At 41.8% G+C, this 26,688-nt stretch overlaps 1 protein-coding gene across 1 annotated transcript in view; it reads left to right on the top strand.

Moving 5' to 3' along the window:
* The window catches only part of KTN1 (kinectin 1), a 57,690-nt gene that overhangs the window by 15,525 nt on the left and 15,477 nt on the right, over window positions 1–26,688 (top strand). The window contains exons 7-33 of the mRNA XM_054400636.1: window positions 17–123; window positions 1,704–1,836; window positions 2,858–2,945; window positions 3,234–3,400; window positions 4,059–4,127; window positions 5,885–5,922; window positions 6,511–6,601; window positions 7,257–7,325; window positions 8,032–8,069; window positions 8,185–8,275; window positions 10,557–10,625; window positions 11,876–11,910; window positions 12,074–12,164; window positions 13,066–13,134; window positions 14,689–14,726; window positions 15,332–15,422; window positions 15,582–15,650; window positions 17,238–17,275; window positions 18,208–18,298; window positions 18,404–18,481; window positions 19,375–19,412; window positions 20,394–20,484; window positions 20,589–20,657; window positions 21,084–21,121; window positions 22,044–22,134; window positions 24,128–24,214; window positions 26,039–26,128. Of these exons, the coding sequence (XP_054256611.1) occupies window positions 17–123; window positions 1,704–1,836; window positions 2,858–2,945; window positions 3,234–3,400; window positions 4,059–4,127; window positions 5,885–5,922; window positions 6,511–6,601; window positions 7,257–7,325; window positions 8,032–8,069; window positions 8,185–8,275; window positions 10,557–10,625; window positions 11,876–11,910; window positions 12,074–12,164; window positions 13,066–13,134; window positions 14,689–14,726; window positions 15,332–15,422; window positions 15,582–15,650; window positions 17,238–17,275; window positions 18,208–18,298; window positions 18,404–18,481; window positions 19,375–19,412; window positions 20,394–20,484; window positions 20,589–20,657; window positions 21,084–21,121; window positions 22,044–22,134; window positions 24,128–24,214; window positions 26,039–26,128 (2,064 nt within the window). The remainder of the gene's footprint in view (window positions 1–16; window positions 124–1,703; window positions 1,837–2,857; window positions 2,946–3,233; window positions 3,401–4,058; window positions 4,128–5,884; window positions 5,923–6,510; window positions 6,602–7,256; window positions 7,326–8,031; window positions 8,070–8,184; window positions 8,276–10,556; window positions 10,626–11,875; window positions 11,911–12,073; window positions 12,165–13,065; window positions 13,135–14,688; window positions 14,727–15,331; window positions 15,423–15,581; window positions 15,651–17,237; window positions 17,276–18,207; window positions 18,299–18,403; window positions 18,482–19,374; window positions 19,413–20,393; window positions 20,485–20,588; window positions 20,658–21,083; window positions 21,122–22,043; window positions 22,135–24,127; window positions 24,215–26,038; window positions 26,129–26,688) is intronic.

Genomic DNA, 26,688 nt, shown 5'->3' with positions numbered 1-26,688 from the left:
ATTCTTTCCCCATCAGTTCCAGCAACTTCGTGAGCAGATGGAGGCAGAAATAAGCCACCTGAAGCAGGAAAATGGTATCCTGAGAGATGCTGTCAGTACTTCGACCAATCAAATGGAGAGCAAGTATGTTAGCAGCTCCTCTGAGCTCTGTGTGTGTTTAAGCCTTCCCTGAAGAGTTGTTCTAGCTTCTGCTCATTTTGTTTCCATCTCTTTGGCTGTCTCTGAATTTGTGGTTAAACTAAAAGCAGTCATATTTTGGGTTGGGGAGGCAGTTTGTATTTGCATTGAGCAAAGACTTTCAAAACAGGTAATTGTCTCATCAACTTGAAGTGTGAGCTTTTGGAGGGTGACTGCTGAGACATCAACGGAAAAAGGCAAAACTGCTTAGCCATAGTTGGTGTTTCTGCCAGGGTCTGTATCCTTTCCCCATGGGCTTTTAGGAGAGGTGCTGATGCTGAGCTCTTGGGAGAACAGCCGCTCTAAACTTCAAAAATCAGTCTTGTGTAAGAAAAAAATATCAGCACCTTGCAGCTAATGGCACTACTGTGGCAGTACTTGAATTTATTTGCTGTTTGGAGAAACAAAAAGGCATCTCAAGGTTTTGTCTCTTGTGAGTTATGACTAAGACTGCCCCTGAGCTGGCAGAGAGGATTGTATATATGATGGTAAAAGGGTGAAAGCTGAGTGCCCTGGTAAGGTGTGTGGTCAGACTGGTGAATTGCTGCCAGTGAGCTTCTGCCCATGACGAACAATAGCAACACTTCACATGCTCTCAGGTGTTTGTTACTGTTGAAGACTAGAACATCAAAACCACCGTCTGGACTGGGAAAGGGCTCCGTGTCTTCTTTCCTGACTATGCTGTTCTTGCAGAGATGGCTGCTTCTATATGGATCTTTCTGTTACCACCTTCTACATTGCTGAGCATAGCGCAGTAGAAGTATTTGCTGCTCTCTGTGTGTGTCCTGCCAGGACAGGCTGATACAGTGAGTGCTCAGAGAAAGATGCTGGTGCCCTGATTTTAGGTGTCCTGCTTGTAGGAATGAAGCTTTGTTATGTCTTAGCTTGGAAAAATCCATCATTCACGCAAACTTAAGATAAAAATGGTTTTCATTTGCTTAGACACAAAGGGGAGGCTTTAAAATTATTCCTTTGGGTTGTACAAGTACATCTTCTCTCCCTAAGAGAGCATCAGATGCCTTCATAAATTAATAGATAACTCAAGACCAAGAGGCAGTGTGTAGTCCAAAGATATGCCTGAGGTTAATCCAGAAGGGGAATAGTCTTGAGTAAGCCTGCGATCAAGAATCCTTTATGGGGAAAGGAAAGGAATGTGAATTTCAACCTCTTCCTTATCCTGAGCCTCTTCAGTTTATATAAGCTTGTCGAAATTCTGCCTATCAGCTTCCCAACATTTTAAAGGAACTGATGCTTGTGGCTTATTGCTGACCTTTATTTCTGACTTGGTGGGTTGTAGCTGCTGTGCTGGTGGCCAAGAGGACCTGACTGTCATGCCTGTCCTAAGATGGAGTGGTGTGAACCCCCCTCTCCAGTACAGCCCTCTGGCTGCAAATGTAGGACTTGGTGTTGATATTGGGTTCTTAACAACTTGGGCTGTTGTTAAGGCCCACACTTCTTTTAAAAAAAAAACAAAACAAAAAAACAAACAAAAAGGAAAGAAAGCTGTGAAAACATTTTATTTTCAGGCAGTCAGCTGAGCTGAACAAACTGCGCCAGGATTATGCTCGACTGATGAATGAGCTTGGAGAGAAAAGCAGTAAGCTGCAGCAAGAGGAACTTCAGAAGAAGAATGCAGAGCAGGCAGTTGCTCAGCTAAAGGTGACATGAGTTTTCTTTGCCTGTTGAGTTGGGCTCATCTGAGCCAAGTTCTGAGCTGGGTGGGATGTGAGATGTGTGGGAATCTCTTTAGCTGTTTCACTGGCCACTAAATCTGTCATCTTTATTTGCAAGTATCTATTTTCAGCTGAGCTGAGCCAGCCTATGGGTTTATTTAATGTTTTTCGTACAGTACTTTGAGTTTAGAGTGATTACAAATCTCCCTATAAAATCAAGCATAGCCTTCCAGGTAAATATCCTTTAAAAGCTTAACTGATGATGTTGAACTTTGCTTTCTATGAGTGTACAGTTCCAGCAAGGTTTAATATTTTTGAGTTATTAATCCAGATGGCATTGTCCTTGTGTGATTTTTATTTGAAACTACAAGCTTTTGCTTAAATACGTGTTCAAAATGTTAAATAAATAGACTTTTTAAAGAATTAAAATGTAAATGAGCTGGCTGGATGCATCTCTTTTTTTTGCAAGAAAATATTTTCATATATATGTACACATACACAAACATTTTATTGTTCAGGAGAGAAGCTTAATGTTTTTCTCTGAGAACACTAATCCAGAGCTCATTACATTTCTCATATTTGCAATAGAGTCTCAGTTACCAGATGGTCCCCCTGCCTCTGGTCTTTGCAGGTGGAAAGTTATCTAGACTTCCAACATATTTTAATTACTAGATGCGGATTTATGTGATTCTTGGCTAGTCTGGCTTCTAGAATGAATTCTGAACTTGCAGGGCAAAGATGCTACGCTTTCGTATTACAGAAACCATCCTGTTAAGGGTCTATAATGAAAGTCTGCTCACAATTTGCCTTTCAAATTAATAGGCTGAACTGCTCTAGGAGAAGGATTACAGGGCACTCTGCTTCTCTGATGTGCTCTAATAGAAACAAGAAACAATATTTCTCCATTGCCATATATTTTGGTAATAGCACTGTAGAGATGCACTCTCAATGTTTCAAAAACAAATTAAGGGTTAGACTTCTTTTCATCAACTCTCTTTAATATATAGGTCCAGCAGCAGGAAGCAGAGAGAAGATGGGAAGAAATCCAGGCTTATCTCAGGAAAAGAACAGCAGAACATGAAGCAGCACAACAAGGCATGTAGCACAAAATTCCCATGTAGCCTCACTTCAGTGATTTGGCAGTTGCTGAAGGGTGTTATTGAGTTAATGGCTTAAAGCTCAGGTGAAGTCAGAATTGCTTCAGCACTCTGGGGAAGTCGCATGTTGTGGTACCAGTTAGTCTTACCAGAAAGCTGATGATAGAGCTGACCCTTGGTTTGATGGAGTGAGGCTTCTAATCAGCCTCCCTGTTTTCAGTGAAAACTATTTTCCTTGAAGTTAAGTATTTACTTATGAATTAAAATCCTGACATTTCCACTACAGATGTGCAGAATAAGCTTGTGGCCAAAGACAATGAAATCCAGAGCTTACACAGTAAACTTACTGATACAATGGTGTCAAAACAGCAGCTGGAGCAAAGGATGTTGCAGTTAATGGAGGCTGAGCAAAAGAGAGCTTCTGCAGAGGACTCCATGCAAATGCAGGTGCAGGTACTATTGCTTAAGTATCTTAAGGGTTTGGTGGTTTTTTTACTCCTACTTCATGGCTATGGAAACACAGTAATATCCTTGAAATGCTGTTTTAGCAAAGCATTCCCGTTGAATAAAGAATGACGAAACTGTGCTGGTCTATCATCTGGCAGCTCATGAAGTGAGGTCTTGTGTGTGGTGCTGTGAGGAGGTCTGGAGACATCTCAGACCTGAGAAGTGTTCTGGGCAAGTCAGGAAAAAGTGCTGACCCAGGTGATTTCCCAAGCTATGGGAACTATGTTCCCAGACACTGTGGTCTGGAGAACACCTTGGAAGAGCAGCCATGTAACTTTTCATGTTTGTGTGAGCTCTTGTGGAGAGATCTCTCTTCTCTTGGTGTTAAGTGGTGAGAGGCAGCGTGGACATAGCTCTTGAGGGTTTCAGGGAAACCAAATGGTCTGAAATGGGGCAGGGAGTATTTTCCTCTGGATACATAACAGGTTCTTATGCTTTCACTCAGTGATTGATCCAAGTGGAGAAAAAAATAGTCTTTGAAAAGTGTCTGGCAAGTAAATGCTAAACTGTTCTTACTAACATAATCATGGCTACGAGCTAATCCTAGCAAAAGTTGACTAGCTGCAGATCTCAGCCTGCTTTTCTCTCTGTGCTCTCTTACAAGGAGCTGATAGAGCAGAATGATGCTTTGAATGCTCAGCTTCAGAAGTTTCATTCACAGATGGCAGCCCAGGTACAGCATGTTCTCAGACTTTTGTTTGTAGTCATGAATTTTTAACTTTTGTTAAAAGTCAGGGATTTGCTTGTTTTGCTTTTTAATTTGTAGCTGGATATGAGATGCAATGCTAAAAGCAAAACTTGTTAGCATCCTCTTTCCTAATGTTTCTCAAACTGATTTAAAACTGAAGCTTCTGCTGTCCTTTTTTGGGGAAAAAAAGAGTCCACTCATTCTCTCCTGTAGTGGCTTTCATTTATAACCAATGGGTGGAATACCTTTTTGAATGTTTGTCTTCTGTAGATTTGCATGTGTATGATGTGGTCTTGTGATTTGTCTGTCTCTTTGCAGTCCTCCTGTGAACCACCTGATCCCTTAAGGGTGCATCAGGTTGAGAAACAGTCATATGATAGCTCCCATATAAAGCTGTTTGTTCATTCCCATGGTGATATCTGTGCAGAAGAAAAAGAATTCAGCACCAAATAAAATCCCACTGAACCTGCACAGTGCCTTTCAGTTCTTTTAATCTCTCAAATATTAGGTTGTCTAGTTTCTTTGAAAAATGATTTCTGTTGTTAAGTCTAAAACCTCAGAGCCACTGAAAGTGCTACCATGTGGAGCGGGGTCACAGAAATCAGGTCAGAAAGACCCTAATTTCTGTGAGAACAAGTGGAAATTGTTCCTCAGCGGTTGGGTGCTTTGTTCTTTTAATCATGGATGTGCTTAGTGTATTTGATTGTATTTGACATCAGACTGAAAATGTGTCATCTGCCGTTGTGTGAAATGCTTTAACCCATTGGGTGAGGAGGGTAGTGAAGGAAGAGGCTCTCTGGATGTACAGGATCTTTGTGACCTACTCCTCTCATCCTAGGCCTTTAACAGGACTTTGAAAATAAATCTCTAGGGAAATTTTAGCTCTGGGTTACACAAGGGGGTGCGTGCTTTTATCCCAGTGACCATGAATATGCAGGGCCACTTTTCCACCATGAACAGTGGGTGTGAAAATAGCACTCTGGGGAAGTGAAGTTGGACTGAATACTCCTTTGGATATAAGGACTGATGAAAGTGTTCCGGTCATTAAGGAAACCCTCTGGGACTGGAACTTCTGTTTGATATTTTTCTCTGATACTATTCTCTAGGGTACGATCCAGATGTGGTTGTAGGGGAATTGCTATGGGATGAGGTTCAGGATTTTGGGGAAGGATAAGGCTGGATAAGGAGAACCATTTCTCTGAAGCACAAAGGAGCATCAAATTATGTCACAGCCACTGCTAAACTGGGTGTGAGACAGTCTGCTGAGGTCCCTTGATGGCTTGATAACAAGTGTGATGTGCCTCTTCTGCCCTTTTGTGAGTGACCACATAGGAATAGGCTTTTTCCAGAAGTAAAAATGCCACTTGATGTTTTTTATGCTGCTGCTTCTGTTCCTAACACAAGTCGTGATGCACTGTGCAAAGTTTTAATGTAATTTGAGTAAAGCACTTGATCTTTGAGACGCACATGCTGGTGATCCCTGGGCTTGTTTGAATCTGTTAGAGAGTAAGTAAGATGGTTCATTTTCCCCCCTTTATATTTCCTTAGGCCCAAGGGGAAGGAACACTAATGTGCTGGTGTTCCTTCCATGTTCCTTAGCCAGGAAATAGTTGGAAGTGTCCTGTGCCAGTTTAAAATAACTAGACAAATCTTACACATGTTATTCCTGGCTCACTGATTCTTTGGCTTGCTTTACTTTTGGCTATTTTTACTTTATATATTTATTTACTTTCCTTTTGCAGACCTCAGCTTCAGTCCTGGCAGAAGAATTACACAAAGTGTGAGTATTCATTTTCCCTGGTATTTGGGAGGTGTTACAGGTGCTTAATGTGTGCCACCTTTCCTCCTTGCACATGCAGTGTGTACATGAGGAACTGGTGAAGGAAATATTGCTGCTTTTAACTCCTCACTGTGAGATTGACTTTGGGAGCTGGGACTCTTTCCTGAGGATTTCCCTTCTGTGACTGGCCTCAGGTTTGGAGTCTGTACATGTCTCTCTATGCTACACAAAAGCAGTGCCTCCTCTCTTGTTTCCCCCTGCCTATGGGCAGGGATCAGTGTAGCGTGCAGGAATGTGCATGACCATGAGAACTCTTAATATTTGGGCTGTATGGCTGTGCCAGGAGATTTCTCCCTTTGGGAGATGAGGGTAGTTGTTTCAGAGCTAAGAGAATGTCTCATAAATTTTTGGCAAGCAAAGAGCATTTAAAATGGATGGGAAAAGCTTTTGGACCCAAAGTGCACTGTCAGCAGGATTTAGAGTAGGGGCTGACCTTAAGGGCCAGCATCTATTTTATGTTTAGCTTCATGTACCACTTTCATCTGAGACCTTTTAGTACTGATGTGTCATTGTTCCTTGTTTGTGCAGGATTGCAGAAAAGGACAAGCAGATAAAGCAGATGGAGGACTCATTAGGCAATGAACATGCCAACTTAACCAGCAAGGAGGAAGAGCTCAAGGTATAATAAAAGCATGTGTAAATGCCAGTTGATACATGGGGAGGCTTGTTGGCTGTGTGTACAGAATGAAGCCTGCAAGGCTACTACCTTTGGCTCTGGTAACAGCTCTTTCAGCTATGAGTCTGCTGATTTTGCTCTTCTAGGCAAGGCCAGTGCTTGACGCTGGGAAGCTGTTACAGAAGTCCAGCATGGTAGGGGTTGGAAATGATCTCTGGATATCAGCTAGTCCAGCACCCCTGCTAAAGCAGAGGCACCGAGAACAGCTTGGCCAGGATCATATCCAGACATATTTGGAATCTCTGTCGAGAAAGACTCCATAACCCTCTCAGCAGCCTGTGCCAGTGCTCTGGCACTCTAAGGAAAGAAGCTTTTCCTCATGTTCAGACAGACTTTCCTGTGTTCTAATTTATGCCCACTGCCCAGTGTCCTGTCATTGGACACCACTGAAAAGCATCTGGCCCTATTCTCTTGACCCCAACCCTTTAGATCTTTGTAAACAAGCTTGTAGGAAAGATAAGAAAGGTTGAGTCTTTGACTTTCTACTGCCTCAAGTCCTTCAAAAACTAACCTGAAATACTTTGCACTCAAGAGTGAACTTATCTGAAATACTGTCTCTATGCAAAGTGCATATATATTTCCTTTTTCCTCTCTTCAGGTCTTACAAAATATGAACCTGTCTCTGAAATCAGAAGTACAGAAGCTACAGGCTCTGACAAATGAACAGGTAAAAAAAAAAATTAAGACTTAATTTTACTCTTCCAACTAGCTATTCTGTCACAAAGGCATATCTACTGGCTTTAACCAAGCTGTGGTTAAGCACATTAGAGGTGTGAAGCTACTGAACTGGGCTAATACGTGATTCCCTGGAGTTCTTACAGCTGGTGGGAGTCCTACTTCTCACCCTTCCTTCACCAGCAGAATGTTTCTTACTTGATTATTCAAGCTACTGAACCAATTTGCTTGGTTGGTTTAGATTTGGAGGCATGCAGGGCACTTCACAGTAGTTAACACAACTGTGCTTGAATGTGCAGTCTTGGCATTTACATACAAGAATCCTGCTAAAAGAAACTTGAAAACCAGACAACACCCTCTGTCTTACCACAGATAGCTTTTTAGAGCCAAATAAAATGCTGTCACTCTGTTACTGCTATGTGGCTAGTTCATTATGGAAGTGGAAGTGAAGTGTTTAATTAGAGATAATCCTGGCTGGCAAATGAATCTCTCTTCCTTTTGCATAATTGCATGCTGGCCTGATATATATTGGTCTTTAAAACAGTGCATGAAGACAAGCTTACCCCTTTCACTCCTGCTGGCAAGTCATGTGCTGAGAGGCCAAATGACTTGTTTTAGCTTTTTAATATTGTGGAATGAAAGGTTGGATTGGATCATGTGATGTATCTTAAGTCTGTGTTAATCCTCTTTATATCTAGGCTGCTGCTGCACATGAGCTGGAAAGGATGCAGAAAAGGTAAATAGCTTTGGGATTGAATAAACAATGTTTGTTGGTCTTTTATGTTCTTTTGAATCAATGCTTTTTGTTAGACCTGGATGAGAAAACATATAACTGTTCTGCTCTGTCTCAGTATTCACATCAAAGATGACAAAATAAGAACTCTTGAAGATCAGCTTCGAGAAGAGCTTGCTCAGATTTCAAACACAAAAGAGGAGTTCAAGGTAAGATACACACAACAGCTTGTTCTTGTGCTTATTTACAGTATATTTGCCAGAGCTGTGGGTGTTGTGGAGCAGTTCATACAATTGAATGTTGATATAGAATTGATTATTGGGTATTTAAGGTAAATTACAGTGTTCTCTTTACAAGGCAAGAGCAATGTGGGGCATTGTTACATAGTAGTAACAGACCGTGCAGCAGAGTAAGAGATGGGGTAACATGTTAAATGAGGTGTCTGCAGTTGTGAAGAGTGAGGTCTTTGAAATCTAGAAGAGGAGGTTGTTCAGTAAAAGCTGTTGCAATTTCTCTGCATTTCCCTTTCTGATACGACTTCGGAGGCCTTGGTGTGAGCTTTGTTTGGGTTATCATGTTGGCAGGTTTGTTTTATTCTGTCCAGGTGGGTGTAAAAATGCTTATATTTTTCTTTTGCTGTTTCTCATAAGGCTGCAGCTAAATTCCTGAAGCTTTTAGTTTAGACATCTGGAATCTGTAGAGCAAATCTGGTACTCGTTCCTAGATGGTGTGTGCAGAGAGCGACTTCACTCCTGCTTGCCCTCTGCCACTTCAGGCTTTATCTTCTCAACTCTAGCTGTTAGAAATAGACCTGCTTCCTGAGAAAGGTGATGACTCAATCTTTTTAACTCTTTTAAGGCCCATGTTAGGTACTGCTGCTCTTCTGATGTTGCTGGTGAAAGGTCACTCACTTTGAGTCTCATAATGTGAAGCTGATAGTGAGGAGTAGAGCAGGGTAGTGATAGGGGCAGTGTGTTTTTGTAGGGGAAGCCATGCCTTCTGAGTCTTCTGAAGGTTTTTTAAGGTGTTAGCAAACAGGTAGTAAACTTGATTCAAGTATTCAACTGGCACTTTCAAGGCTCTCTAGTTTCTCTGAGCTGCCAAAGAATAGTGGGAAGAGCTTTTATTAATAGGAAACAAAGTACAGCTTCAGTTGGTTTTGTAATAAAGATATCAACTGAATTTTCAGTGAAGTGTGTGCTGGGTAATGGGTTCATAAACAGTCTGGAAAGGGGAATGGGAAGAGGTAGCAGGCTTAAGTAAGTTGGCAAGTCTCAAGTTAGTGACACTCTCAGGCTTTCAGCATGGTGGAAGATTTTAAAATGGCAGGTGAAGTGGTGAAAATGAATAGAAGGAGGAATAATCTGACTTTCCTTTAACGTGATGGTTTTTGTAGTAACTGTTACCCAGGAAAAACACCTTGGAGGTGTTGTGGATTGGTTATGTGCCAAAATCAACTCAGTGCTAAGTAATGGCAGAAATCATCTGTAGGTAATTCTAGCAGTTCTTGGGAAGTGAATAGACAACTCAATACAGATTGTCATCATCATGATCATGATACAGTGGAATCTATAGTGTGCTGTCAGATGAATATTATATGTCCTCCTAGTATCTTCTTCTACCTGTCTTTGATCCCAAACATAAGCCAGACCAACTCTGTACTAAATGCTTTCACCTGAGGAAGTGCTGCTTTTATCCCAGGCATGTGAAAGAAGGAAAAGCCAGGTTCAAAACAAAGCATTTTTAAAAATTCTCTGGATCCTCACCATTGCTGTTCCTCTCTGCTTATGTAGTCCATGTAATGCTTTGGGTCTGAAATACAGATCATGTGTCCTGCATTTTTCTTTTGTGAAGCACCAAGCAAGTCTTTGTAAAGCCAAAAAGCAGTAATAGAGGAGGATTTTAAAATACATATCAAGAATCCAGATGGGTAACCTGTCTGTGAAGGGGAGCAGAGTGTTTTGTATAGAGCAGGAATGCTAGAGGGGAATCAAGGTCCATAGTGCAGCTGTTTGTATTCCAAGTTCACCTCTATCCAGCCTGCAGTGGGACCAAAGTGTGGCAGGTGTGCAAACCTCTCAGCTCCTGGACTGCAGTGCATCCTCAGCGTGAAGTCAGCTGAAGAGAACTAGAGAGGTGATCCTAGACCATTTGCTTTACCAGATGAGTGTTTTATGAGATGCAGATATCAAATCTTGACATGATGCTTAAGGAGGAAAATGCCGTTTCTCTTGCCTTTCACACTTGGTGCTGTCTTTCTCTGCTAGGGAATAAGCATGGCAACAGCCAAATTTCTCATGGGAGCATAAGGACAAAAGTGTTAATACAGAAAAGCAAGAAAGCAGGGAGAGGACTCTTTGTAGTTTTGTAGCTTCCAAAGAACATGCTGTAATGACTTTTGTACTATTTAATTACCTTGCTGCCATTATGAAAATGCTGCAGTTAGAGTTTGCAGTTCTGAACTGATAAAAAGTTTAAATTTCCTTCCAGGTTCTCAAGGATCAAAACACAGCTCTGCAAGCTGAAGTTCAGGAGCTGCAGACTCTCCTGTCTGAGCAGGTATAGCCAGTGTTCACTGGTGGTATACTTCTTTTAAAGTTTTTATCTTTTTCTTTTATTAAGCTGACCCTAGGTTGAACTGGTTGATGTCAAAACCTGTTGCTTTTTATTTTTTTTTTTCCATAGAGGAATCAAGTAAGACGCTTGTGACTGTCTTCTATGTCTAGTCAAGAGTGTCCAAACAAAATGTGTATTTTATTTATTCTTTTATTTCTTTCTCTGAAGAATGCTTGCTTAATGCAAGCAAGAACTTATTTCTGCAACCTCTCCCAGTTTTATTGGTGGCTTTCTGGAATAAAAACTTATATGACCAACCAGTCCTTCCAGGATTGGGGACTCTTCCTGGGCTATGGAGAGACCAGAGTAAGATCTATCACCCTACATATTTTCTTCCATCCTGGAATGAATTCTCAAACCAAAAGAGCAGACCTCTGGAATGGGAAAACTATTTACATCCTGATGTCTTTTGTCCATTCTGTATTTTTGCCCATGGCACACCTGCTGCAGCCAATGTGACTGATGCTCATGCAGAATGATGCAAGTTCAAAGCTGTTGTTGCTCAGCCCTGTCTCCTTTGTGTGCCTGGGAGAACTCTTGTGAACACCACTGTCTTTGTACCATCATGGAATGAGAGAACTTCCTAAAACACTGGAAAAAGACTTGCAGGACAGGACACTTTAATTTTCTGCACTGGTGTCTGCTAGCGAGCATCTTCTAGTGAAGAGCCAGATTTGCAGCCTTAGTCCCCTGTATCTGGCTGATTTGGTGTCCTGTCTGAAATAGTGGGGTTGATTTTTCTTGGTAGCTGGTTGATGTTTCTTGTGGTGTCTTGCAGTGTGTTCTTGAGAAATCATAAATATTTGCTGAGTGAGTCTCAGGTTGGGCTTGTGGCTTCAATACATGCTCAAAAGATTTCTCAGGTACTGAGCTAGTTGCTATGGATTAGATGCTGCACAGTGCTTGACATTCATTAAAATCCCCTGTCCTGCAGCATCTTGTCACTACAGTTTCTGTAGTCCATTGCTGTAAAAAAAAAAAAATCAAGGCATTTGGGCTGGGTCTGTACCTCGTCTGAAACACCAACATCATTTCAGCATGAATTAGACACATTCTCCCTCTACTTGATATTCCCTTCAGGATTAGTGTGGCAACTAATCTTTTGGTTAAGTAGATGCTCTCTGGTTATTTCTGTTTTTAAAATCCCAAACCATTGTTGATCCAATTAATAATCACTTTTTTTTTTTAAATAGGCCAACAAAGACTTGTTAGAGCAGATGGAAAGAAGGTAAGAAAGGTGGTGTTATTTTTGTGGTTTTTTTTTTTTTTTCTTCTGAATCAGAGGCTAAAATGAAGATCTAGTTTTGTTGGCAGCAAGGCTGCTGTTGATAGCTGAATTGCCTTGAAAGGCTAACTCTTTTTTTCCTCATACTCTTGTTTTTTTTTTTCAGCATGAGAGAAAGGGATGATAAAATCAAGACAGTTGAAGAGCTGCTTGAGGCAGGACTCATACAAGTGGCTAATAAAGAGGAGGAGCTGAAGGTAGAGTCTCTCATACTATGTTTTTATAGTGAAGTAGAGATTAAGTGCTCTCCTGCAAAGTGCATGTTTGAGCATTCATAGTACATCCTGAGATTATTCCCTTTGAACAGGAAAAGCATCGTGTAGAGACAAGGTTAAAATCTTTCTAGTAAGATTAAGCATGAACATTGATGATACACAGTGACTGCTTATCTCTGCTCAGTCCATAGCAGATTTTGCTGGGTTGTGTACCTGGTGCCTTTTAGAGTAAATACATCTTCAGAGCTGTATGTTTGGTCTAATCTGCAACAAATTTGTCTTTAGGAAAGGGTATTTTGTGAAAACTTGGCAGCGTGGAACTCTTGCATCTTGCTGCTTAGTTGGATAGGTTATAAACTAGAGACACTTCTAGGGCGATGATAAAGGTGGTATTTCCTTCCTGTTTATAAAGAAGCTTGTGATGAGAAGCTTTCCTGGAAAAGCCAGTACAAGAATCCCTGTTTCCAGATGGGTTTTGTTGGAGAGCAGTGTCATGTCTCCGTGGACATAGCCAAGACAACGCTCGCTCTCTTAATGTCCCTAAATTGCAGGTGCATCACTGACATCCCTGTACTGGGGAGGGATTGTGATTTGCCAAACACTCAGGTTACTAATACAGCCAGAGCTGTGAGTCCATCACCTTGATTTCCACCCTGCCCTCTCCCCCCCCCATTCTCTCTTCCTGTGACTTGAAGTCCTCTCTGAGTCTGCTGTAATGAATAATTAGGTCATTGAATACTTTGGCTCTAGCTGCTGCAGAGAGGGTCTTTCCCAGACTTTCAAAGACTTTCACTTGTTCTGAAAGAAACTACTTTTCCATCAAGCTTAACACTTTTTTCCCCAGCAAATGAGTCTTTCATTATCTGTGTGTCTGCTTTCAAAGGCGCTGCGAACAGAAAATTCATCCTTGAGAAAAGAACTTCAAAGTCTGCAAATTCAGCAATCAGAGCAGGTAGGACTTTTCATCTAAAACTTTTATTACACCTAAACTGAATCCAAAAGAATCTTGCTGTGATTGCAAAAGTCAAGGGAAAAAGGTGAAGATGTCTTTGAAGCCTGTTGGCAAAGCATCTTCTTTTCCTCTAGTGTTGGTCTGGAAGCTGATGCTTCTGTCAAATACTTCTCTTGCCTAACCGTTAGAAATGTGGCAGATGTGAAGGTTCCAATTCAGCAGCAGTTCTGGGTTGGTTTGAGTTTGCCATGCACTGAAAAATGATTATAGGTTGGTTTTTGAGGTGGGTTTTTTTGGTGGGGTTTTTTTGTTTGATTGTTTTTCCCAGAAGACTAGTGCATAGCTGGTTGGCAGCTCATACTGCACCAGCTTCATTATACATATTTGAGCTTTCTAATGTTAATCCACGTTTGTGCAGCTGTCAGTCCCCTGCTGTTTGTCTCTGCTCAGTGACACTATCAGTATTAGCATTTCTGATGTGCACTGGGTGCAGGTGGGGAAGTGCCTTTCCTTGACATACAGATCTGCTTTTATAGCTTAGGAGGGCACTTCATAGAATGGTTTGGGTTGGAAGGGACCTTGAAGATCATCTAATTCCAGCCCCCCTAGATCTAACACCTGCTACTAGACCAAGTTACTCAAGGCCCCATTTGATGTGGCTTTGAACGCTTCCAAGCTTGGTGGCTCCATAGCTTCTCTGGGAAACCTGTTCCGTTGCCTCATCACCCTCATGGGGAAGAATTTCTTCCTAATGTCTAATCTAAATTAGTTTGGAGGCTTTCCCCTTTGTCTTGTCACTCTGTCTTTGTAAAAAAATCCCTCTCCAGTTTTCCTGTAGGGCCCCCTTCAGATACTGGAAGGCTGCTCTTAAGTCTTCCTGAAGCCTTATCTTCTTTGAGTTGAGCAACCCTAACTCTCTCAGCTTGCCCTCATAGGAGAGGTGCTCCCAACCTTCTCATGATCTTCATGACCCCCCTGAGGACCTGCTGTATAGTTCTATGTCCTCTTTCTGCTGGAAGTACCAGAGCTGGACCCAGCACTGAGTGGGGGTCTCACCAGAGCAGAGGGGGCAGAATCCCTACCTTTAACCTGCTGCCCATGCTACTTTGGATGTAGCCTGGGATACAGTTGGCTTTTTGGGTTGCAGACACATGTTGCCTGCCTCATGGTGGGCTTCTTATCAATCATCACCGACTTAGTTTCTAGAAAATAATTTTAGGGATAGGACATGCACAATAACTGTAGAGAGGGGGTATGGTAGTGCCATACTGGTTAGCTGATCAAATGCTGATCCTACGCCTCCCTCTCCTGGTAAAGATGATATGGGTTTACTTTTGTTTTCCTGGAACTTGTAGCCTTCTTTGTAGTACTGATTTGCTGGGAACTGGAGACCAACAGCTGATTTTCTCAGGAGCAGCCAAATAGTTAATCGTTAGACTGTTACATAGTTTGACCAATCCCAAAGTGCTCAAACTCTGTACTCCTCACTCCTCAACACTTGCAGATTGTTTTCTTCTATCCTGTTTTTCTAAGTTGAAACTCTGTTTTGGACAGGTTTCCTTCCAATCACTAGTAGAAGAACTCCAGAAAGTGTAAGTAGTTGTGCAGATTTAATTTCTGGTTATTACCTCTGTCTGTCTTTACACTGTACAAGTGTTTTACTTCCCAGAAATTATTTGCTTTTAACTGGTTGAAGTGTGTGTGTGGCAGAAAGCATTATCACTTTGGAAACACGTTGCTTCAGATCAATACCTTTTGAAAATTCAGTTGCTTCTCTGCTAAGCAATTAACTTCAGAAGGCCAGCTTTGACTAGACAACAAATTGCTCTGAATTGTCAGTTGTTTTTCTTTAGTAGGCACTAAAAGGAATGAGCTTTGCTCACTCTCTGTGTGTGTGCATTTGAAGTTGGTACTTTGATGGAATGTCCAGTGAAGGCTGAAATTGTGTGTCATTTCAGGGATTATTGATACCTTAATTTGAGTTTTAAGACAGTAATAGCATCTATTTAGCATGTGAACTAGTGGTTACATAAAGCTTGCTTGTTCTGTATTTTTCTGTTGTACTCCTCCTATGTTTCTCCTGCTTGGTCCCTCTGTGGGTCTCAGCAGCTTGTGATGTGCTAGAAGCCAAGCATGTGTATTGCTTGGGTAGTGCCTTTGTTCAGCCAGCTAATGCTAGTCCTCTGATCTTTTTAAGGATCCATGAGAAGGATGGAAAGATCAAATCGGTGGAAGAACTTCTACAAGCTGAAATCCTTAAAGTAGCAAGCAAGGAGAAGACTGTTCAGGTATCCATCTCTGCAGTACCCACCTCTCTGTGTCTGTGCCACTGACTATCGTTTATTTGTTACCGCATGGCGTTCTGTAGTGATGAATTTGTAGCATCCATTCTTGTGGTGTTTTCGTGTTTCCATTGTCCAATCCTGTCTTGTTTTGTCATTGAAAAGGCTTTGACACAGGAAATAGAGGCTCTGAAAGAAGAAGTAGGAATTTCCCAGCTTGAGATGGAAAAACAGGTAAAATACCTTAGTGCCAGAAGTGTGAAACAGCCTTGCCTTAGATGCACTGCTCACTCATTTCTGTTCTAGGTTCTTTTCTTTCACTGGTGAATGTCATTGGGTAAGGGAGTTTTTAATGGTAGAGCTACACTATTCTTGGATATAAAGCCATAAATATGTAGTATAACTACAGTTGTCTTCCAGACACAACGTTCCTCTGGATGCTTAAGATTTTAGGACTGTTATTAGCAGTTTTGACAAGAGTTGCTGTAACTTAAAAGCATTGTGGTTGGGCATATTGCATGCTGTCCCTGTGGTAAACTTGGAACCCTGGGACATCTTTTGATGCTGGTAGCTCACAAATCTCAAGTGCTGAAGGTGCTTCTCCTTTCTGTGTTGCTAGAACAGTGCTACAAGCCCAAATAGTATCTGATTTCCAGGTAAACTGAAGACTTTTTTTTTTTCCTGGTGTGCCAAAAAAGCTTATCTTGGCATTCCTCTAGCTCTCAGGAATGCAGAAATGGAGAGAGTATTGGCTTTTTTAGGTGTGCTTGCTGTCTAGCATCCAAAACAACAGGAATGTACATTTCCTTAGGGAGCCCATTCTGCAGGCAGCTTAATCTGTCTTGCTTTCAGGAAGTTTGCTTGCTTGTTTGCTTGGGGTGTGTGGGTTGGTTTGTTTTTTTACCTTGGGTGGTTTTTTTTTTTTTTTTTTTTTTTTTTTTTGGTGTGTTTGTTTTTTTGGTCTGGAGTTGACTTTTGTTTTTCCCAGTCCTTCTAGCTACATTCCAACATGTCACCCCTTTTTCTTCTTTCCTTGGTGTAAAAGTTTTGTCCTTTTCAGGCAAAGTTTCATAGAATGTGTTTCTGTCTTGGGCTTTTTCTTCCATGTAAATTACCAGGAACTGGATTATTTGTGTGTTTCCTTCCCTAGATCTGACATAGAGCTCAGAAAAAAATACAGTTCAGAGTTGCCAACTCTGAAAAGCTACATACAAGGAATGCTTGCTCCAAAAGTGGTGTGTTCTGCACCTTTTGGTCTTCTGCAAGCAGAAATGAGGGTTTTGGGCATGTCTGAAAGTCTACAGTGTTGTGGTCCAGCACTAAACTATCTTATGTAGGCAGCCTGTGTATACACAGATAATCACTGTCACACTTGTATACAAAATTCCAAGGAAATATTCCCTCTAAATCTTGTTTTTTCAATCTGTAAATTCCCATTTTAAGGCTTAATAAGGGAGAACCTGTGTTGCAGAGAACATCTAAAAAGCATTTCTTTGTGCAAAGGTCTAAATAACGAGGTTCACACTTTCACCATGAGAGGCAGTGGGCCTTCTTGTGTTCCCATTTGCACTGTTTTCTTTTCTCCTCTGGGAGTCACATTTTAAATTTGCAGAAGGTAAATAGTGGAGACACTTGGCTTCTCATAATTTATTTTCCCACCAAAAAAAAAAAAGTATGTTTGTTTACACAACTGTAACAAATAATGCCTGTGTGAATAATGTCTGGTGGCTTTTCCCACTGCTTCTCTTTAGAAGAGGTTGTAGCATTTGTCTCTTCTGTGTGCATTGAACTGAAGCAGCAGTTGTCTTTTTTTTTTTTTAGGTGTCAATTACATCACAAGTCAAAGAGCTTCAGACTTTGTAAGTACATTTGTTAACATGTCTGATCTGCCCTCTGCACCCCTTGCTTCCCTGCTCCAGTCTGTTTTTAAGTTGAAGTGTTCTTGCCTGCTGTCTATGCTCAGCATGAAGTGATCCAGGCTATTAACACTGGTCTCAGTGGTTGTGTGTCCTTGTTAGTAATACCTGGTCCTGTCTGAGATGGAAAACAAGGTGAAATGCTCCATGGCTTTGTGAGCCTCAGTTAAACAAAAAGAGATTAAATTCAGGTCAGGATGGAAGGACATAGGCAAGGCACTATGGCAAACTTGATTTGGAATGGAAAAGCTTCTTTGCTTTAGAATCATAGAATCAGTCAGGGTTGGAAGGGACCACAAGGATCATCTAGTTCCAACCCCCCTGCCATGGGCAGGGACACCTCACACCACTTCGAGGGTGCCAGTGTCATGGAGCAGGCTGCCCAGAGAGGTCGTGGAGTCTCCTCCTCCAGGGAGATTCCAAACCTGCCTCTACATGATCCTGGGCAACCTGTTCTCAGTCACCCTGCTTTATCAGGGGACTTGGACTAGGTGATCTCCAGAGGTCCCTTCCATTATTCTGTAATTGTGTAACATCTGTGCAGTAGCTGGTTGGAGAATTGAGCCACCCTTGTGTCCCCAGCTAGGGAGGGGAAAGGAAGTATTTTCAAATGAGGAGAGCACATGTGAGAGATCCCTGCAATATGTGTCAGTGTAGAATTTGCTTTCACTTAATGAGCAGTACCATTGATCAAGGGCATCTCTTGCTAACCCAAACTGAAGTGGAACTGTTCACACATTGATTTATAGTGGGTGAAAATTGTTTGTCCCTTTGATCACATACGCTGCTGCTGTTATGTGCTGCAAAGCATAGGATGCCTCTTTTTTCAGATGAACAAAAGAGCAAAGGTTTATGCTGTGTGTTCAATGCTACAGGCTGAAGGGGAAGGAAAAGCAGGTGAAAACCATGGAAGCCTTATTGGAAGAGAAGGAGAAAGAAATTGTTAAGAAAGGAGAATGTCTGCAGGTAAGCTCCATTGGCATTCCAAAGGGAAATGAGTCCTGTTGCAGAGGTTCTGGCTGTGGACAAGTTATGTTTACTCTTCTGAACTTACTTTCTTTTTGTTCATAGGGGCAGAAAGATACAATTGCACAGCTCACCAGTAAAGTTCAGGAGTTAGAGCAACAGAACTTACAACAGCTCCAACAGGTATGGTCTGTAGGGTGGATGTGGTTTGGGAGTGCTGCTCAGTTGAACTGGAAGATGTTGTTTTAATCTTCTACCTTTTATAAAGGGTTTGCATTGGCTTCAACCTAACAGAGCTATTTTAAATGCTACTTGACTAAACTGGTGGTTGTGGTGCAGAGAGCCCACTGGTTTAAATGTGTTAATTCAAAACAGGTTTTACATGGACAACAAGTTGTGAAAGCTTTTCTTTAGCCTGGATGATACTATGCAAAATGAGTTGCTTTAGTGGTCTGAAAACTTTGAAGCTCCTAGACAGAATCAGACCTGTGTGGTAGGTACCTCCTTGCCAGAGTGAAGTGGTCTCTCTGTAAGGGTATGTTCATAGAGGAACTCTTGCTGTAACTGAATGTAGCAGCCCATCTTAAAGTGGCCAGGCTTTGCTGTGATTCCCTTCTGCCTTTGCCTGATGCAGAAATTGCAACTGGCTGATACTTTGGCTTTTGATTTCCTGCACTGGACTTGAGAACAGGTAATTGGGACAGCCTTGGAGCCTTGGTGTGACTTAGTGTAAGAAATTTTCCAGTAAGGTAGTAGCTCATTTTGGATTTTTGTTGATGATAAAGGTGAGAAACTGAGTTGCACTCCTATTTAGGGTGGATGTCTAGACAAGGGAACAGTGGATTGGAGAAAGATTGGCTGGTATAAAGTTTAGGCTTCTTGGTGTAAGTCGTGCTTCTGAAATCCTTTATGTGTTTAGGTATTCTTGGGACAGTGATGCACAAATTGCTTGTGTTTCTTTGGCAATAGTCTCGGAAGCTGTGTGGTGCCCCTGTTTGTGCAAAGAGTTGCTGCTAGTAAAGTTGAAAACTTTACTGTGCCATCAAACCAAGATTTGAAATAACTTTGTTTTTCAGGTGCCTGCTGCTTCCCAAGTCCAGAACCTGGAAAGCCTGTGAGTATGCTTAGTAGCAGTTTCTCAAGCACTTGCCGATCATGTGTGTTCAGTGTTGGCATTTCTCTTACTGGACTGTGTGAACTGGTTTCAGGAGTTTAATGGGCTTTGCTAAAATAAGCTGTTAGTGCTGATGGACATACCCCAGCCAGGCTGTCTCCAGCATACAGCAGCAAGCATCTGGCGCCCCTGAGTTGTACTGCTCATATAGTGACAGTAAATGATGGCCCAGGGCTCCACTAACCAGTGAAATGGCAGCCACTTCTTGTATCTAGTGATAATTTCTCCTTCTGTTTAGCATGTGTTTAAAAGAGTGTGGGTTTAAGTGCCTGTGGCTGAGTCTGTAAAAGCAAAGAACAGATACAGTATGCCATTTTCAGCCTGAGATGCAATAGTCAGTTTTTCAGCTCCTGTTTCATGGAGAAACACTGCCAGAGTTTCCTCTGTTTTGACTCTGCTTTGTCTGGCTGCTCTAACTCAAAGGAAGGTTGTCTGAGACTGTGCCAAAAAGGGCTCTGTCTTCAATGCAGTTCTTTTAGTGTGCTGCCCTCACAGTAGAGCTCCTGTGTAACCAGTATGTGGTACCTAAGGCACCTTTAGGAGACTCTCTGGCACCTTCAGAGCCAGATGGCTTACAAGATTTGCTCAGGTGATCAGTTGCTTCTCTTCCACTTGGGCTCTGAATGCTGTTGAGATCAGCTATGACTAAATGTGTTTGTTGATTGACATATGGAATGACTAGTTTGCTTCAGGCTGTTCTAAGCAGGTAAGTGTTTGCAGTACATATTGTTGCAGCTGAAATGTATTTTTGTTAGCTTCCTTTGTTTGGAGCCATAGTGTAATGGTTTCTTCTCCATGTGTGGCTGATTTATGCAATATACAAAACTTGTCTTCTGCTGCTGAAAACTGTCCCAGCAATACTGGCTCTTTTTAGCATAAACTAACCCTTTTTTTCCCTTACTTTGTAAATCATCTCTGCAGATTGAAAGGGGAAGAAGAACAAATGAAGAAGTTGAAAGCTGTAGTGGAAGAAAAAGAGAGAGAAATTGCAAGCCAAGTAAAACAGCTGCAGGTAAAGTGTAGAGAGAAGTGCCTTGTGTTGTAAGGAGTGTGTGTGTTCTGAGTGTGCATCTAAATGTATACATGTATATTATATTGCCTCTTATCCTTCAACAGGATCTACAGAAGGAAAATGAATCTTTTAAAGTTCAAATTCAAGAATTAAAGCAGGAGAATTGCAAACAGGTACAGCTTCTAATTGCAGTGTTACAGAGTGAAGTCAAGGGGGATACTGATAGCTTGTATGAATGGCATGGAAACCAGTAGCTGTATTGACCATATAAATCTAGGGCCAGCTTTGGGGTTGGATTCCACCAAGCCAGCTTTTCTGGCTGTTGCGTATCTCTTTCTGCTTTCCTTTATCATGTGAATTTGCAGCCTTGTACTCTTCCTCATGCCTACTTTGTTCTTGTCTGGCTTTCTACCCCTGTCTTTACATGCTGCATCAGAGCCAGTGTTCTTCTGTCCAGAGTAGGCTGGACAGGACTCCCTCGAAGGCCAAGAGTGCAGCTGTGTAGTATTGCAGCAGTGGCTGGTTAAGATGGCAGATATGTCCTCTGTGCTAATCTTTGCTTCTGATCTGCTCCTAATGAGTTTCTGATCTGTTTGTAGGCATCTTTGGCTGTTCAAAGTGAAGAGCTTCTGCAAGTGTGAGTACAGCCAGGAGTTGAATGCAATAGATAAAGTGCTAAATTCCACTTGCTGCTCAGGAAATTTAAAAGATGAAATAAAAGCCAAATGTACAATATCAGCATGTGACAAGTGTCCAGTATATTAAAAAAAACCAAAACAAAAAATCCCAATTTTTACTGTCTAATAAAACTTGAGATAATCCTCAGGTTCAATCTTCTGCCGACAGTGCTTGCAATATAAGGAGGCAATGTAAGCAAGGCATGATTAATTTTATATGCATTCCAGCTCAGATGTATGTCTTGAAGAGTTTAAATGTTGATGTTTCAATCAAAAGTGGCGAACTTTTTTATTCTTGGAACTTCAGTTTAGTAGAGGGTTTATTCATATTATAAAGTTGCTTAGTGGAAATCTCTTTTCCAGGGAAAACATCTCGGAGTAGAAGTGTGCTGTAACATTGAGCTGAAGCCCACTACAGAACTGTGTGGAAGCTAATGCCATGCCAGCTTACGTTATACTACACAAATTGCCACTGTCATGCATTTTTGGCTGGCTGAACTATTTATCTTTGAAGTTAAATGTTTTTATAAATTGTGAACTAGGTGTTTAAGGAGAATAGTCTTATTCAGCAGGCAGTGCCTGTTTGATATTTTACTAGCGTGGGCTGACAAACTTGTCTAAAGTGTTGCCTTTCTGTGGCCTTCATAAATGTGTGCAGATGCCCGTTATAGGAAAACAACAGCTTTACAATGGGCCTTGCTTTGGCAGCCTGCAGTTCACAGAGCAATAGGAAGCAAATGGTACTGCCAAGTCAGTGAGAGCAGCATTTCAAAGAATGTTCCTGGAAGGAAAGGCAAGTTAGTGTATGTGAAATGGTGTCAGTGCTTCGTTTAATTTCTTCGATGGCTCCTGACTTGCTTGTGATTCTTTTTGCCAATTCAGGGTTGCAGGGAAGGAGAAGGAAATCGCCAGTCTCCAAAGCGAGCTTGCCTCTCAGAGAAATGCTTTTGAGCAACAGAGGAAAAAGAACAATGTAAGAAAATTCTTCTCCCACCTCCTTAAAACAACCAACGAACAAGCCCCAAAGAACAACCAGACTTCTGTGCACAGACTCCTCAATGCCTAGAGCATTCTGCTGAGAACGTGTTTCTGACAGTTGTCTGCCATATTGTTCTCTTCCCTTTTCTTGGGAGTGACTAAACTACTTTACTGCTCTGAGTCTCATCATCTCTGTGATAAATTGCTTATTTGATGACAGAGAGCAGGCTTGCTGGGTGCATCAAGTTCTGAGACTCAAATTCAGACCCTGTTAGCCCTGCTCAGAAACATGTCCTTTGCCACGGGAAGAAGAGGGGGATGTGGGAGGATGAAGGGGACTGCTCTGAATTATGGCCCTTGTGTGGGGGCATGAGAGGAGATACTAACTCCAGGGCCATCAGATCTGACTCCTCCCATTCGTAAGAGTGACTAATCCTGATCTGAAGGAGGTGAAGTGAAGCCTTTCTTTACAGCAGACACTGATGGTGCAGTATGGGTTGTTTTTGGGTGGAAGTAAGGCTTGTGTTTTCCACCACAGGTCTGTGAAGTTACCTCCTTGTTGTATTTAACCTGTGCAGGGCAAGAGAATGGCAGCTTCTAAGTTATGTGGAAGAAAACTGTTAAAATACAGGGGTTTTAGCTCACCTGTCTCTCCTTGATAGCCTATAAAATCCAATGAATACCATGCAATAAGCTTTTACTTAACTATAAAGACGATGCACAAGAAAGATGTTGAGAGTGCAAGCTTTTGAGCAAATAATGTTTCTTAAGCACTGAAGTGGAGGGAAAGTGGCTGGGTATTCTTGGAATACAAATGAGCTGGAAAGGTAGAACATGCATGCCCATTTTCTGGGGAATTGCAAGGTCTAAGTACCCTTCATAGTGCAGGCAGAAATCTGGCTGCTGGTAAAGGCAAACCATGCCTGTAGGTCCCAGCTTTCCACACTGCAATTTTATACAATTTTATTGTGTTATGTCCTGCAAAGCAGCCCTTATAATAGTAGTCAAATAGAAGTGGTAAAGTAAAAGTGAGTGTGGGTATGTGCTAGGATTTGGATGCCACTTTGTGTGGCCTTTCAGAAATAGCTGTTACCTGAAGCAAGATTGCTCTGAGGGTTGAAAATAAATAATAAATCTAAATCCCAAGCACCATAATCTCCTCCCCACAAGGCCCACCATCCTTCCTAGATGAGAGCTGTGAGGCTCTTTTTAAAGGAGCTCTCAGTCTCCTAACTGAGCTTACATGTTGACATCTTGTGGAGTACACATTTGATCACCTCGCCAAGAAAGACGCAGGAGCGCAGCACGGCACGGTGGTGTTTCCATGCGGATCTGGGGTGTGCTTGCCACTGGAGAGATTCCCAAAACCTCCCAGGAGGGCTGGTGAGCAGCAAACCAGTTTTCTTTGGGTACAGTGGAGAGAGCTGTGTGGGTAAATGCTGCAAACCAAAGTCCTGAACTTTGTGTTTCTAAAAATCAGATGTGGCTTAGATTTGGGCTGAGGCACAAGGATTTATGCAGCTCAATCTGGTTGCAAGATAAGTGGCGTAAATGTGCACACCTCCATCTATACTTGGGTCCATGCTGGGTTCTGCAATGCCACATGCCTAACACTCTGTTGTGTAATCTGTGGTTTGGTGTCTGTGTTCCTCACTACTTTTGGAAACTTCCCTCTTTTCTTCTTACAAGTGCAGTCAAAGTGTGGGGTTGCTGTAGTGATATGCTCTGCAGTAACGCTTGGATCAGTTTAGGATGTGGGGACAGTTTGGACAGAAATTGGCATTCCCCCCAACCCCTTTCAATTCAAACTCTTTGAACATCAGACTTGTTTTTGCTAGTATATCTCATCTTACCCAGCAAAATCATCTTGCAATAACCAGCATTTAGATGCAAATGGTGGAATTTAATGCAAAATATATCTCTGAAGTGAAAGCGGAAACAGTTTGAGTATTGGCTGAACTGAAATCATTCTTTCTAAAAATGATTAGGACCTTCGGGAGAAAAACTGGGAAGCAATGGAAGCATTGGCATCAACTGAAAAATTGCTGCAGGACAAAGTGAACAAGACTGCCAAGGTTGTAATGTTAACTGCTAGAAACGATGCGTTAAGCTAGAAACAGATCTGCAGCTGGTTTTTGAAATGAAATGGAAGCATTTAACTTTTACTGCAATTAAATATAGTCTGTTCTGAGTGGTCATCCATATACTCTCACTTCTGCTTCTTCCTGTTATCTTAGGTTTCTTTTTTATTCTTTTTACCCTTAGTTTGTGGGCATGCTGAGTTTTGATTTCTGTTTGCATAATTGTGAGAGCTGTTGTGAATCTTTTGTTCTTTGTGGGGAGCTATGGAATAAAGACTGCTGGTGAGCAACCTGCTTTCATCTACTGGGCTTTATTGTGCTTTAATAAATTTATTGGACTCACAAAGACCTAGAACTAGATCATTATGTAAAAACCTGGAACTTCTCAGGAAAACTGTCACCACAGCTGTGAAATTCCTTCTTGAAAGCATATGAGGCTCGACAGGTCCTGTCAGAGCTAATGTTCAAAATAATGCAGGGCATGAATATCTCTGAAAAGAGCTTGCATTCGCTCTGAGCCTGATTTAATGTTAATTGTCACTATGCAGATTTAAAAAAAAAAAACAAAACCAACCAACCAACCAAACAAACTCCAAAAGCATCAAAATTATTTCAAAAACAGAAATCAGGTAGCTAGAAGCAGAGGAGCTCCAGGTGAGATTGTGCATCTGTGTTTTAGAGATGTATCTGCTCTTCACCTAGTCCTACGTTCAGAGAAGTTGTGTACCTGCTTTTGCTGTGCGCTAACCCTTGCCTGCTTTCTCTTGCAGTCTGAAGACTTCATCAAACAGCCTTTTGCCCCTTCTTTGTGGTTCCTAAATTGCTGCAGACTAACACACTTAACACAGCTTCACAACCTAATGTCTCCTGTCCATTTCTGTTTCTGAATCTCAACCTGTTAATGCCACCAAATCTCTTGCAGCAGAGGAACTCAGAGCAGCAAGGCACAGTAACACTGATGTCAAAGGGGAAAAAAACCATCACCAAAATGAGTGAAGGATTTTTGCTACATCTTGTGCAGAGTTTCAGGCTTTCTGCATTTAAATTTATATGGGAGCTTGAGCATCTGATGGCTTAATTAATCCAATCTGCCACAAGCATAGCAAGCAAATATCCTGTGGCTGGTCTGCTTTTAATATTAAATAAGTGGAACAATAGATCTGTGGTGCCCTTGGATCTGTGTGTTTCTATTTGCAGAGCAATGACAGAAAATATGGAGACTGTTACACAGCTCTACTAACGCCCATTGCGTCTGAGCTTGGGGCAGGAGGGTGTAAGGGTTTCCCTCTTGAGTACTTGAAAATTTAGGAGATACAGTCTTGCTTTCTTGGCCTGGTTCAAATGTGCATTAACAAAAGTTTTCTTTTGGTTGAATTCTCCATTTTTGGTGTGGTGACATTAATTTATGGTTATTTCCCCTTATAAGATTGCTTAAGTATGGATTTAAAAAAAAGTCGATTGACCCAGCTTTTGAGATTGCTACACTTGAGTGGCAGAGCTGATGTGATCTGTAGGTGCAGTTACTCAGCATAGTGTAGTTTGTGTTGTGAACTAGTGAGTGATGATGTAATTTCTGTACAGACGTGCTAGACTGGAATGGAACTTAAAAGCTTAAGCACAGATGTGAAGGCTAGATTCTGAAGCTGTTCAGTGTTGATTTTTCAAGCAATTTACTGGCAATTTAGGAGATTGAGTGCCTTTCTCACTTAACCCCCCCCTACTTTCTGGTTAAGTAAGTAACTGTAGGCATAGAAGGGGCTATTGCTAAGTCCATGGAGCATATTTTCCAATTTCATGTGAGCCCTTCTCTTTGTTTAGGAGAAACAGCAGCATTTGGAAGCTGCCGAGGTGGAGACACGTGAACTACTCCAGAAGCTGTTCCCTAAAGTTTCTCTTCCTTCTAACATGGTAAGAGAAGGGTCTCTTCCTACCCTGTGTGTAGGGGCTGGGAGCTCTGGTTCTGCTGTGCTTGAACAATCTGGAGAGCTTCCCCACAGGCCTTTCTGCCCTAAGGTTTTTGCAGTGGAATGTGCCTTCTGCTGGTAAAACTTGTACTTGGTGGCAGTGAAGAGGCAAAGCTGCAGACAGTAACTTCAGGAAAAATGTTAAAACAAGAAAAAGTTGTCGTTATCTTGTTTGGGTTTTGGTTGTGTTTTTTTTTTTTTTACTACCCCAACATCTGATTAATCTGCCTGTGTTATCTTGTGTCTAGCAGAGATAGTAAATTTTCAAGTGTGGATAAGATCTGCTGTGTGTTTCCTCAGTGTCTGGCTTGATGGAGATCTGTATCTGCCTTGGTGGCTGTGCAGACAGCAGCTGGCTACCGTGTCCAGAGAGGCTGCATGGCCTCACTGCCAGCTCATACAGTTCAAGAGGGTTTGTTTTATTCCCAAAGTTCCCTTGAACAATGCAAATTTCCAATTTTATATTCTTGGTGGCTTTTAGTTGTTTGGAAGTGCACAGAGTTT

Source organism: Indicator indicator, chromosome 4 (genome assembly GCF_027791375.1).
Source record: "Indicator indicator isolate 239-I01 chromosome 4, UM_Iind_1.1, whole genome shotgun sequence".
Taxonomy (NCBI): domain Eukaryota; kingdom Metazoa; phylum Chordata; class Aves; order Piciformes; family Indicatoridae; genus Indicator; species Indicator indicator.
The sequence above is the reverse complement of the archived record's forward strand: the minus strand, read 5'-3'. Positions and strand labels throughout refer to the sequence as shown.